This window comes from Mauremys mutica, chromosome 6 (assembly GCF_020497125.1).
Source record: "Mauremys mutica isolate MM-2020 ecotype Southern chromosome 6, ASM2049712v1, whole genome shotgun sequence".
Taxonomy (NCBI): domain Eukaryota; kingdom Metazoa; phylum Chordata; order Testudines; family Geoemydidae; genus Mauremys; species Mauremys mutica.
In genome coordinates, this window is record NC_059077.1 from 122,720,470 (window position 1) to 122,732,620 (window position 12,151).

The following is a 12,151-nucleotide window of genomic DNA, read 5'->3' on the forward strand; positions in this document are numbered from 1 at the left end:
TACATTGTTTTAATTGTAATCATCAGGTTTTGATTTAATCGGAACAGAAATACATTAGATGCCTTGAATTTTAACTGATCTGAAATTATTACAAATACAAATATATCAATTGCATAGCAGCAGTAAAACCGATGAGAACAAAGAGAACCAAAACTGCTTTTATCAGATCTCACACTGAACAGCAATATGCAACATAATACACAACCCCACTGTAAGCCATTCACAATAAACCAGGTACAAAACCCCCCAAACAAACTGATATTCCCTAAGATACAACCCTTCAGAATAAGGTGCATAATACCAACTGCTACATTTTGGTACTAAAATGCACTGTACTAAAAGGAGAGGTGCTTTCAATGTAATTTGAACTGGACTAACTTTTTAAAGCGGTTTTCAAAAAGATTTATTCTGCTTATTTGCTAAAGTATTTTTTAAGAGTAAACATGATTCCTCACATAGTTTTAACTAGAGCAGAAGTATCAGGCACAGCCCTTTAACAATGCAAGGTACTGACTCTAGCCAAGAGAAATACATAGCCTGCAGACTTCTTCAGGGGAAAGGTGTACCTGTGGCCCATGGTCCAACGTAACAACTTAGTTCCACGCACAGAAGAGGGTGGGGGAACTAATAGACAGGAGTTCCCTTCCACCTAGGCACTGTAACTCCTCCTGCTGGCTCAGTTCTCTGTTCTCTCCTAGAGCTGTGCAGCCTATGGCAGTGATCATATTAACACCCTGGGCAGCCTCTAGATAGGGAAAGGGTCAACTCTCTCACATACCTAGGAATTAGGTTAAGAACAGCAGCTGCATGCTCCCAGTGTCCTCTAAATCAGCTGCAGATTGTTGTCGGGGAGTTCCCCCTGGGTCTAATAGGATAGTGGAGAGAAGTGCAGAAACTTCTTTCACCTCTGGCTGGCAGCTTTGTTTCAGAGCTGAAGACAAAGCTACTTCAGGTCCCACAGCTCTTAACATTCTTCCCAGGAGGAGGTGAATATGGCTGGTTCACACCCTGAAATGATAACTATTCACATGAATCCCGTCATGTTAAGAAATATTTTTAAAAAACAATAACCTATGATTGACTTCATGAATTTGTGTTTGTGTTAGGATAGTCTGTAAATATTGTGTATGGGCCACACATTCCCTTCCAGCCTGCACATGCTCAGCAGGGCAACCCAAAAGACAAGCAACTTTTGAAGTGCAGCCACAGGATTGGCGACTTTGTGGAAGAGCCCGGGAGGAAAATAAAGGGACGCTGGCATTCTACCTGGGGAGGACAAAGGTTTTTTGAGGATTCTCCCACCTGGATGCTGAGAGGGAGTCTCCTTCACAATTTCCAGCCTCCTCCCGCCGCCTTAAATAGCGGCACAGTCAGCGTCCGCTGGTGATTGCCATGTTACTGACTTTCATAATGTATGTCAGAGCAACAGGTTAATGCTGTTTATCTTCTGATCTGTTTCTAGTGCATTATCACTGCAGTAATGGTTCAAGCAGTACTTTTACCTTGTGGGTAATCTGTTAAAGAGGGAGATCCTGCTGTTCTTTGGCTCCTCCACTCACCCAAGTAATAGAAATACTTGTATTTCTAAAGAAAGGGACATGAGATCCTTTAGCTAAACATTAAAGATGCCCCAGTTATGGCCAACATAGACTTTAGGATAGACCAGTCATTTATTATGTTAGAACAACACAAGTTAGAATCAGAAAGATTGTTACAATTTCACATGCGCTGCATGGAAATCTATGAGAGTGTTTCAGCAGGAGACAAACATGTTTCCTCTTCATCTAACACTACGTTCTTCCGTCTGGAGAGAGACAACATTGACTTAATAATTGCCAAAGAAATCCTGACAAGGATGCGCAGGGCCAGGAAAGCAAATGGGACTACAATCTGCACGATGTGAAAAATCGCTGTGCTGAACTTACTTAACAAGCAGGTTAGAAAGAAGGCCCCAAGGCTGACACACGGGTAGAGCGCAAGCTTAGCAAACATAAAGGCATGTTCCTTGCCCCCATACCTCGCCAAAGGATGCAAGGTTTCCCTTTCGTGGAACAGAGCTGTGATCCATATAGCAAACTGAAAGATGCTGGCAAAGAAAGTGATTACACAGCTGACCTGAATAGCTTCTATTTCATTGTGAGACTTCTCTGCAAATTCACTGGTCAGCTGGTAAGCGAGAGGAAGCCCTCCAATGAAAGCCAATGAAAATGTGTTGAGCAGTCCCATAAATCGAGTTGTTTTTGTTATGTAAAGAAAGAGCGAGTGGTGGACAAACCAGAGAAGACCAGTTGTTACGAAGGAGGCAAAGTAGGCAAGGAAGTTTGGTCCATATTCACTTAAAGCTTCAGTGAGGCGGTCATGGAATTTGTCTTTAACTTCTTTGGAATCAGGGACATTGTCCTCACTGTTGAGGAAAAAAAATATTTTAGTTTGCATATTAGTGGTATAATGGTGCAATCTGAGAGCAGTAAGCATGTAGTTCCACTGTGAAGAGTAACTATGAATAGTATCATAGGCTTCCCGCTTTATTGTGCTTCAGTGATTCCCCCAGCTTACAAGTTCAAAAGCAATTCTTTATAATTGACTGCTCTGCAAATTCATCCTAGGATCTGAAAGCTTCCTGGATCATGTAGTATCAGTACAAAGTTCTCCAGCAGAGCTTCATTATCATTTCTGTTGATAATACAAGAACCAGAACAGAATTCAGCTTCCTAACCCTTTGCCTGACAGAGCCAGCATCTGACTTTCTAAATATATGGCTTTTCCAAACATCTGAGAATGGAGTATGTGGAGCCTTGTATAATTGCATTAAAGAGAGGTAGGGTTTATTGATTCACGCATGGAGAGGCGAGAAGAGTTCTTTGTTAATAGTTTGGTTGTATGATTTGTTTACATAAGAGGATTGGTGCAATTGTTTGTATAAGTCAAAATAAAATAAGTCCATTCTCTTTCAACACCTGACAACATATGTCCCCACATACAGCTCCATGAGGACTTGGAAGACCCCAGTTCAATTCCCTGCTTCACCACAGACAACTTGTGTGACTGTGGGCAAATCATTAGCCTCTCTGTGCTTCAGTTCCCATCTGTACAATGGGGATAAGAGCCCTGTGCTACTTCACAGGGGGGCTGAGTGGATACATATATTCAAGACTGTGAAGCCTTTGAGATGCACTGCTGAAAAGCTCCATGTAAGAGGTAGGTATTATTACCATCATTACATTTATATCAGACAATTCAGGGTGTGTCAGTCAGCACAAAGTCTTACCATATATCCAAAATGAGCAGGGTTGCTACAATAGCATACACACCGTCACTGAACGCCTCCACTCGTTCCTTACTCAAAGGTTCATTGAGGTAAAAAGCGAGGGCCTCTAAGCGATGAGACTCCTCATCGTCTTTTGGACCTGCCAATCATAATTCACGAGTTTAGTTTGTGTTCCGTATAAATCAAAACATTAAACAACAAGCATTACACCAGAATTTCAACAATCTAGTCTGATGCTCCTGCTCTCTCAAATCTCAAACTTGTGGAAGTAACAAGGCACTGGTCAACCTGACAATTCAACTATGCTGCTTTCCACTGCAGCCATCCCTTCCCTGAGGCTCATGTTGCCTGTTTCAATAAGAAGGCCTTCAGGGCAGGGGACTCGTCTTAGAAGCTCACACACTGTTGGTACTAGGTGAACAATGACTCAATGTTAGTGTGAGTTATCAAAATATTAAACTAAAACAAGAGAGAAACCCTGTTACAGCTCAGGAAGCTCTAATGGATCCCTGGTCTGAGTAGAGGACTTCCATTAGTCATTTTTTATTAACCCTTTCTCTGTCTTTGGAAGACAGAGCTCTAGTGCTACTCCAAATTAGATGGTCAGTTAAGTATTTAGTGCCAGGTGCACTAAATACAGGAGAACTACCTATATCAAAAAACCCTTCCAGATTCAGAGAGGTAATCAGGCATTTCCAGGAATCAAAGGAAAAGACATATTTAAAAGCTAAATGAGTCAAACACCAACATCTCATCTCTTTATAGTCCCTCTCAAGACCAAGCATCTGCTTCTACCACAGTGATATGTCAAAGCATCATGCTGCACACAATGAAAGTTGCCATAATGCCATAAAGACAAAGTGCATACAAACAATATCTTCTTTTTCCTTAGTCTTTATAGTTGTATTAAGTGTTTTATTACATCATTTTGATATGAGCAAGAAAGAGGGTAACCATATAAACTGAGGGATATAGTTAGTGAAAAATATGCAATAAAGCTGGATTTTCAAAGTAGCCTAAACTAATTAGGTGCCCAAATCTCACTGAGATTCAGTGGGAGTTAAATGCCTTTAAAATTGCAGTCTAAATCTTGCAGGAAAGCTCCCTGGTCCCCACCTCTCTGGAGCAGCAAGATCTTTTGGCATGATTGGAGAGGGGGGATAGAGGAAGGGTACTGCTGCTAATGGCCTATATCTTCAAACCAAAGAAAGCAAGAGCCTGTGTCTACATCTCCACACACAACCACCCCATGTGCTCCCAACCTACAGGCAACTTAGGCAACACCTGCCACATGTGCACTTCCTTGCCTGCGTCTATCCTCATCCATGATACCCCCCACCTGGGGGCTGTTCCTGTATCAATCCCCATGACATAGCTGCTTCTCAGGAGCCACTCCAATGAGCTCTTTATGCACAGTCCCACGGGACACTCATCACACACTCTCACTCCTTTCCATTGCACAATGGACCTCCCCTTCTCTGGAAAGGCCTGGGCATGTCGACACACAGACGGCATACCGCAGTGTCTATAGCTGGTACAGGGAAAGCCCTACAGTTCTATTAGGATAAAGGGACTTATATCAGTATAACTATTTCTGCACAGCAGAAGGAATAAGCTATCCCCAGCATAAGGCACCTTCATACAGGTATAACTATGTCCACACTAAGGGTTTAGCTCTTGGAATAAAATATAAATGAACAGACAAAATAACGAATCTCGCCCCCTAACTGAGATTGCGAGCCCAGTACAAAGTCTGTCTGCAGGCCAGGCCTCAGAGTAAAGGCTTTTCGGTGCCTTGCGGTGGGCAGCACTCACCAGCAGCCCTGCCTTTGCCTCGGTGGGAGAATTTCACTCTGCTGCCCAGGAAGGCTGAGTGCTTACTGAGCTGGGGCCAAGCTCTTCATCCACTCAGCCCCCTGGGAGCCCAACAGCTCTCCCAAGCCAGCAGCCACCCATATAGTGTGCTCAGTGGAGGCCTTCAATCCTGTCCTACACAGTTTGTCCGCAGCAGCTGGGGAAGCTGCCTTCTTTCCCCCAAATCCAGTCTTTGGTCAGGAGAAGGGGTGCTTGGGCTTTGCAAGAAGTAAGCTCCCAGCTCTGCCCACAAGGCTGGACTCTCTGCTCGGCAGCCAGTCTGGGAGGGGAACAGGGACCTTAGAGCCTTAGGTAATAGGTAATAATTGGAGATATACCAATCTCCTAGAACTGGAAGGGACCTTGAAAGGTCATCGAGTCCAGCCCCCTGCCTTCACTAGCAGGACCAATTTTTGCCCCAGATCCCTAAGTGGCCTCCTCAAGAATTGAACTCACAACCCTGGGTTTAGCAGGCCAATGCTCAAACCACTGAGCTATCCCTCCCCCCCTTAGACGAGCGCACCCCAACTAAGGACGGGGTGGGAGAACTGAAAGGACAACAGAGGGGTGTATTAAGAATAAGGGTTAGCAAATCTCATGCTTCAAGGCATTAAAGGATTGTTGCCAGTGAGAGAAAAATATCTGCCCTTGCCCCACTCACAGTGCACTATGGAAAACCTTTCGCTTCCTCTGAAGCATTAGGTGTTGGCAACTGGCAGAGGCAAAACCCCAGTGTTTGTGAAACAACGGTCTCACTCTGTATGGCAATCCTGTGTTCCAATAAGCCAAGGTGAAGTGAGCGTAACACAACACCCAGCCCACTGACCCTCTTCGCCCCTGCCCTGTCACCCTCCACCCCTTTCCTCTTAGCTGATCCCTTCCTAACTAAATTCTCTCTCTCTCACACACACAGTAGTGGAACAGCCTGCCATTCGCTGCTATCACAGTGCCCGGGCTGCTGTGTGTTATACCCCTTCCTGCACTGTGTCTGTCTCTTGGGGGAAGTGACCATGTACTACCCTAGGAGGGCTTACACAATAGGGCCCCATTCTTGGATGGTCCTTAGGCACAACCATAAACAAACACGAAGAAGCAGAATACAGTACTTGTCTATCGCCAGTGTTTCCCCTCTCCAAGTAACTGACACTGCCCCCTGCAATACTTTGCTTGTAGCTGTTCTATATACACAACAGATTCTGTGATGTTTTTTAAATACGAATTGTGGGAGGGGGACGATACTACTGGGGCCAGAGCCAGCGATCAGAGAGATCTCACTTCTGAAATGATTCAGTTTTCCAAAGGGGGTCAGAGGAGACTCTTGATGTATGTGTGTTCTTCAGGTATAGCCCAAGTAGGGAAAGCCAGGAAAGAGGTTCCCAGAAAGAGGTAGAATGGAAGGGCAGAACTAAAATCCCTAACAGAAACAGTGGAACTAGAATTACAACAAACTTGCTGTGGAATCTTTTAAAACAGCTTCATTCAAATTTGTGACAACAAAGGGGACTGTGAAATAAATCATATTTTAATATATCAGCTTAACAGTATAGTAGAGTATCTAAAATTAAATGCACTCCTTCTGGATACTGTTACTTACCAACAGTCTTGTTTTTACACCAAATAATTAACCGAGTGATGTGTGGCAAAAAGATAACAAGCCCAAGGAGAACATAAGACTATAGAAAGAAATGAAAACCGTTTTAGTTTTCAGTTATTGCAAGATAAATACAAATATTTTGTTCCAAGTTAAAAATTAATTATTCTTTTTATCCTTCATGAACATGTTGATTTAACATGCAACTCGTGAATTTGTAACACTGAAATATCCTGACTGTAATAGAAAGTATACGTTTTATGACAGTGATTGCACTGAACATTCACTACATTAACACATTTATCCAACAAATACATGAACACTGCAATGTCAGTAGCTCCATGGAGTTTCTCAAGACTAATCTTCATCTTGATTAGTATGAGCACACACTAATATTTGCCTCCTCTGTTTCCTGTACCAAGTTCAATATCCGTAATTGGAAGGTACTGAGACTGGAAGGAATATAAAAATTCTGCTAAGCCTATGACACAAAAATTGAGTTATCCTTTGTATGGAACTTAGTGGACTTGTGAGCCCATGGGTCCCTGTGCTACTTGTCATTTGCCATTCAAAGTCTGCAATGGCTCAGGTATCACATCAAAGGAGACAATGCTGTTATGCTTACTTAGTCAGTTACAAACTTTATAAAACAGACATGAAACTCTACTGGTTCCTTTAGAGCAATCAATCAATTGCATCGAAGCAGATGTGTTAAAAAGTCTTGTAACATTTTACTGGGGGGAAAAATTTACTACACTTAAATTTTGATTGAAATTTAAACCGGACTACCTCTGCACAGGTTTAACCAACAACGACACATTCCTAACACAGAATACCTGTCTGCACAATTGTGTTTTAAAAAATTTAACTGCTTCTGAGCCCTAATATTTCCAGTCCTTAGGTTAAATTCATCCATGTAGTAGAACAGTGGTTCCCAAACTGGGGTTCGTGAACTGTTACAGAGGGTTCTCGGGAAAAAATTCCCTAATAGTGGACAGAGCTGTCCTTAGGGACCCCAGGCAGCATGGGGCCAGCAGCCCGGAGCCCCTGGACTTCCAAGAGCTAAGCAGATCAAAGCAAGTGTATCTATCACACTGAGGAGATTTAAACTTCAAGACTCCTTATAAGAAATGGAAAGGGAGGTGGATAATTTTTGCTGTTTTTCAAATTAAATAGGCAGCTAGTATTGTTTTTAAAATTATTAAGCTTTGTTGTAACGTGCATTGTTTGCCTGGACTGCTCAAGACCTGAATGAGGGGGCCATTTAGGGATCTGGGGATTGGTCCTGCTTTGAGCAGGGGGTTGGACTAGATGATCTCCTGAGGTCCCTTCCAACCCTAATAATCTATGATTCTATGAATGCTTGTGTAGGAGGAACTCTTTGAGTTGGCTTCTTAAATACCTTCCAGCTGTTTAACATCTGATACTCGATGAAACACAGGAGCCTTGTCTTATAATAGACTTATTCAAAGTGATATGAGCTACGAAAGTGAGATCTTGGAAGAGTGTTGCTGTTTTCATAATGTAATAAAAAAACTGTAATGATAAATTAATAATACATTTTAGTGTGTAATAACAATGTCATAATAACAGATTTTATATTTCCAAAGTCACTGCTTTTATAATTTACACTCAGGTAAAGGAGAAAATCTCTGGAAATATTCATTTTTAGAAGTGGGTTAGCGAGACTTGACATTTTAGTGAAAGGGGTTCACGGGTTGTTAAAGTTTGGGAACCACTGATGTAGAAGACCAGTGTGATACAGGCAGATCAGAGACAGGTCAATTCACTTGTGTATCAGCGTAGATCAAAGCAATTATTAAATGTATGAGTATGTTTAGTGTTTAAACCATATTAGCATAGATCAAAGTGACTGTTATATGTATAAGTGTGTATTCAGATGTTTAAACTTCATGAAAACTAGTGGAATGTTACATTACAACAGGAACAATACAAGTAACAGCAATCATTTACATGATGTACACCCTGTGTCTAAATAGCCCATCAAACTACAAAGAAGCCCTGTGAAATGCAAATGAAGAACTTTAGTGGTCATGGCGTGTGGTGACTGGAGATCAAAAGACTCCAAATGCATTCCTCGCTGTCATAAAAGGAAAAGTCCATGTGGATAGAGACACCGTCAGCTTTTTTTCTAAGAAGGAACTATACATATGGATTCAAAAAAAGATCCTGCATCTCTAGACTGTTTGGATTCTTACAGTGAAGCGTACCAGATGCAAAGCAGAGACCCCCAGACACCTTCTGGGTTCCCTGGAAAGACTTCTGGGAAACTGGCAGTTTGTTACATCACTGCCACTATTTGGATTTACAAACTATGACTCACCTGTGCATATATTTTACCTGCTTTAATCTTTCAATAACTCTCATTTCCTTTTCTTAGCTATAAACCTTTAGTTTACTAGCGAAATGGCTACCTGTGTTGTCTTTGGTGTAAGATCTAAAGTACCAATTGATCTGGGGTAAGTGACTGGCCTCTTGGGACTGGGAGCAACCTGACGTGGTGTGATTTTTGGTGTGAGTGACCTTTTATCACAAAGTTCAGTTTGTCTGGGTGGTAAGATAGACTGGCGGGTCTAGCGGGGGGTAATCAATTTTTTTTGTCAAGATCCAAATTTCTTGGTCAAGGTATAGTCAAGGTCCAGACTCCAGAGAAAATCATACAAAAATAACAACAATAATGATAAGTAAATAAAAATATTTTGCGGTCCATTCAAAAGCATCTGGCAGTCTGGATTTGGCCCCATCTGCCTATTGACTGCCCCCTGGTCTAAGGGGACTGTCTGTGACTGCATGGTAAGACTGGTATAGTGATCCAGGAGTTCACATTTGTCACTGGGTTGGTGAAATCTAATTATACAACACAGCACCACTTTGGGCTGTGTGTCCTGTGTTTCTGCCCTGAGGTAGGCACTCACAGTTGTGAGCCATTCCAGACGGCGGAGTAAACTGGCGAATGATTCATTCTGGATTGTGTGTGGGCGGTGCGGGGGTTGGGGGGGGCAGGAAAATAGGTTGTGCTTATTATAAATTAAGCTCTCAAGTTTCTGCATACTTCGGCTTTGTAATTCAAGGTTACCATTATGAAGACGAGTCATCTCAACCCTGTGAATATATCAAAAGGTTGATGCAGTCTGTGGAAAAGTCTTAAGAAAAAGTCAAACGAAAGCAGTACAAAATGCCTGAAAGGGCATCAAGCAGAAGTAGGGTATCTCAGGAGCAGCTCCATAGAGAGACTTTGTTTAGAGGACTCTGTTTGTGGATGCTGAGAGCTGGCGGGAGCTGAGCTCGTCACTGGTTTCCATTTAATGAAGATGGAATAGGAGTTGGCTGGAAGTGCCTGGGATTCAGCCAAAGGAGTGTGTTTTGGGATAAGTCTGATAATTAGCTGCTGACTGATCTACTTACTCTGTTCTTGTGCCATGTTAATGACAGGAACTATATTTGTCAGGCTTTTTAGCCAGTTTCTTATGTAATTTGATGTTTATTTTACCTACCCTCACACATTAATTTTGTTCCATCTGTTTATGATCAGCAACCTGCTGCCTTAAAGTTACTGTTAGCCTGAAAGATCTTCCTCTGAAGTGTGTCCAGACCTGAGAAGCTAAAACAAATAGACAAGGATAGCAGCAGAGCATTTTTCTGATGTCCATGCGGCTGCCACATTATCATACTGCTCCTGTGATCTAAAAGCCTTCACGGCATGACAGGGATTCTGATTAACCCATGTGACGGCTGGTAACCAAGAAACAAATCAGTGTTCTGGAAATTCTGTGGCACAGAAATTTGACATGGGAAAGACTTTAGATCACTGAGACTTTAGATCACTGAGTTCTCAACCTGGGGGGTTTCAGTCAGACATAGGGAGTTGCGACCTAGATGGGAGTCATGACGCAATGGTCTTTTCAGCTGTAATGATTTGGGAGGGGATAAGAACCACTGACTTAATCCACTCGTCAGCTGGTGTCAGTGTCCCCTGTGTTACAATATCTAGCGCTGTGTGTGGACATGCTTTAAATCTGCTCAGTGACAGGGCTTCAACGGCTGAATTCTGCAAGGTTACAGGTTGTGTATTATGATGAGTATGATACTTTATTCGGCAGAATACTGAATGTGACTAATGAAGTTGTCAGGTCACACTTTCAACCAGCACAACGTGTTTTTTAGAACGATGGTTGTTTAAAGAACTTACCATTGGAATAAAGAAAAAGGAGAAGATGGCGGCTAAAAAGCAGAGGACTGGTCCTCTTAGAATGATCTGTAAGATATGATGTTTGTAGAAGGCCTGGTTTTCAGATACCTGGATCTGGCGATTCAGCAAGTAGGGATGATAGAAGCCATAGGCTACTATCACTGCCTGCAGAGAGGAGAAAATTATTGCTACTAGTTTACAGTGGATATTTAGACAAGTCAAAGGTGTAATTCTAAATCTGAACCCAAACCATAGAAAACCTCTAATACAACAAGCCCCAGAGCATGCTAACCTCTGCTCTCTGCTCTCCTGAGAAGCACTGATCTGACAGGAATGGAGAGGGGAATCTCACAGGCTCTGGCACTGCGTAACACTAAGGTTACGTCTGCACTGCTGCTGGGACCGAGCCTCCCAGCCCGGCTAGACAGACTGGCTCTAGCTCTGCTGAAGCCAGTGCACTAGCAGCATGGCTGCTGTGGCACGGGCTATGGCTCAGGATAGCCAGGGAGTCAGGTGGGCCTGGACTTGGGCGGTTAGCCTGAGCCACTGCCCAGACTGCTATTTCTGGGGTGCTAACTTGAACGGAGCTAGTGGGAGTCTGTCGACCCAAGCTGAGAGGCTCGCTGCCAGCTGCAGTGTAGACTACCCTAATGTGCCCGGTGGAGGGGCTAATGGAAGACGTATACATGACCACCTCTGCACAGATAAGCAAGACCCTGGGCCTTATTATTCTGAAGTGCAAGGAGACCCACCACAGCAACTAGCAGGCAGCTAGGCATTCCCCCAGAAGAAGCCACATGCCGCAGGTCAGGGGAAAGTGGGACCTACAGAGAGGAAAGGGATTTGTTTGAAGAGGTCGGCCCCAAAGGGTTTAGGTAAATACTTGAACTTCAGATATGCATCTAAACCAGTCTCTGAACTTTTCCACTGACCTTAGATTGTGCCTAAGGCTATGGCTACACTTGCACTTCAAAGCGCTGCCGCGGCAGCGCTTTGAAACGCTAAGTGTAGTCAAAGCGCCAGCACTGGGAGAGAGCTCTCCCAGCGCTGTCCGTACTCCACCTCCCTGTGGGGAATAACGTACAGTGCTGGGAGCGGGGCTTTGACCACACTGGCGCTTTGTAGCGCCACAATTTGCAGCGCTGGAGAGGGTGTGTTTTCACACCCTGCTGCAGCGCTGCAAATTTGCAAGTGTAGCCATGGCCTAGGACTCCACTGTGCTAGGCGC

The 12,151-nt window shown here is 43.4% G+C and overlaps 1 protein-coding gene across 3 annotated transcripts in view; it reads right to left on the reverse strand.

The window, feature by feature from the left end:
- Positions 1-142: 142 nt before the first annotated feature.
- The window catches only part of TMEM175 (transmembrane protein 175), a 42,220-nt gene continuing 30,211 nt past the window's right edge, over positions 143-12,151 (reverse strand). For all 3 annotated transcript variants that reach the window (XM_045020956.1, XM_045020958.1, XM_045020957.1), the window contains 4 exons: positions 10,924-11,088; positions 6,717-6,795; positions 3,269-3,407; positions 143-2,404 (listed from right to left, as the gene is read on the reverse strand). In XM_045020956.1, the coding sequence (XP_044876891.1) occupies positions 1,741-2,404; positions 3,269-3,407; positions 6,717-6,795; positions 10,924-11,088 (1,047 nt within the window). In that variant the 3' untranslated portion in view covers positions 143-1,740. The remainder of the gene's footprint in view (positions 2,405-3,268; positions 3,408-6,716; positions 6,796-10,923; positions 11,089-12,151) is intronic.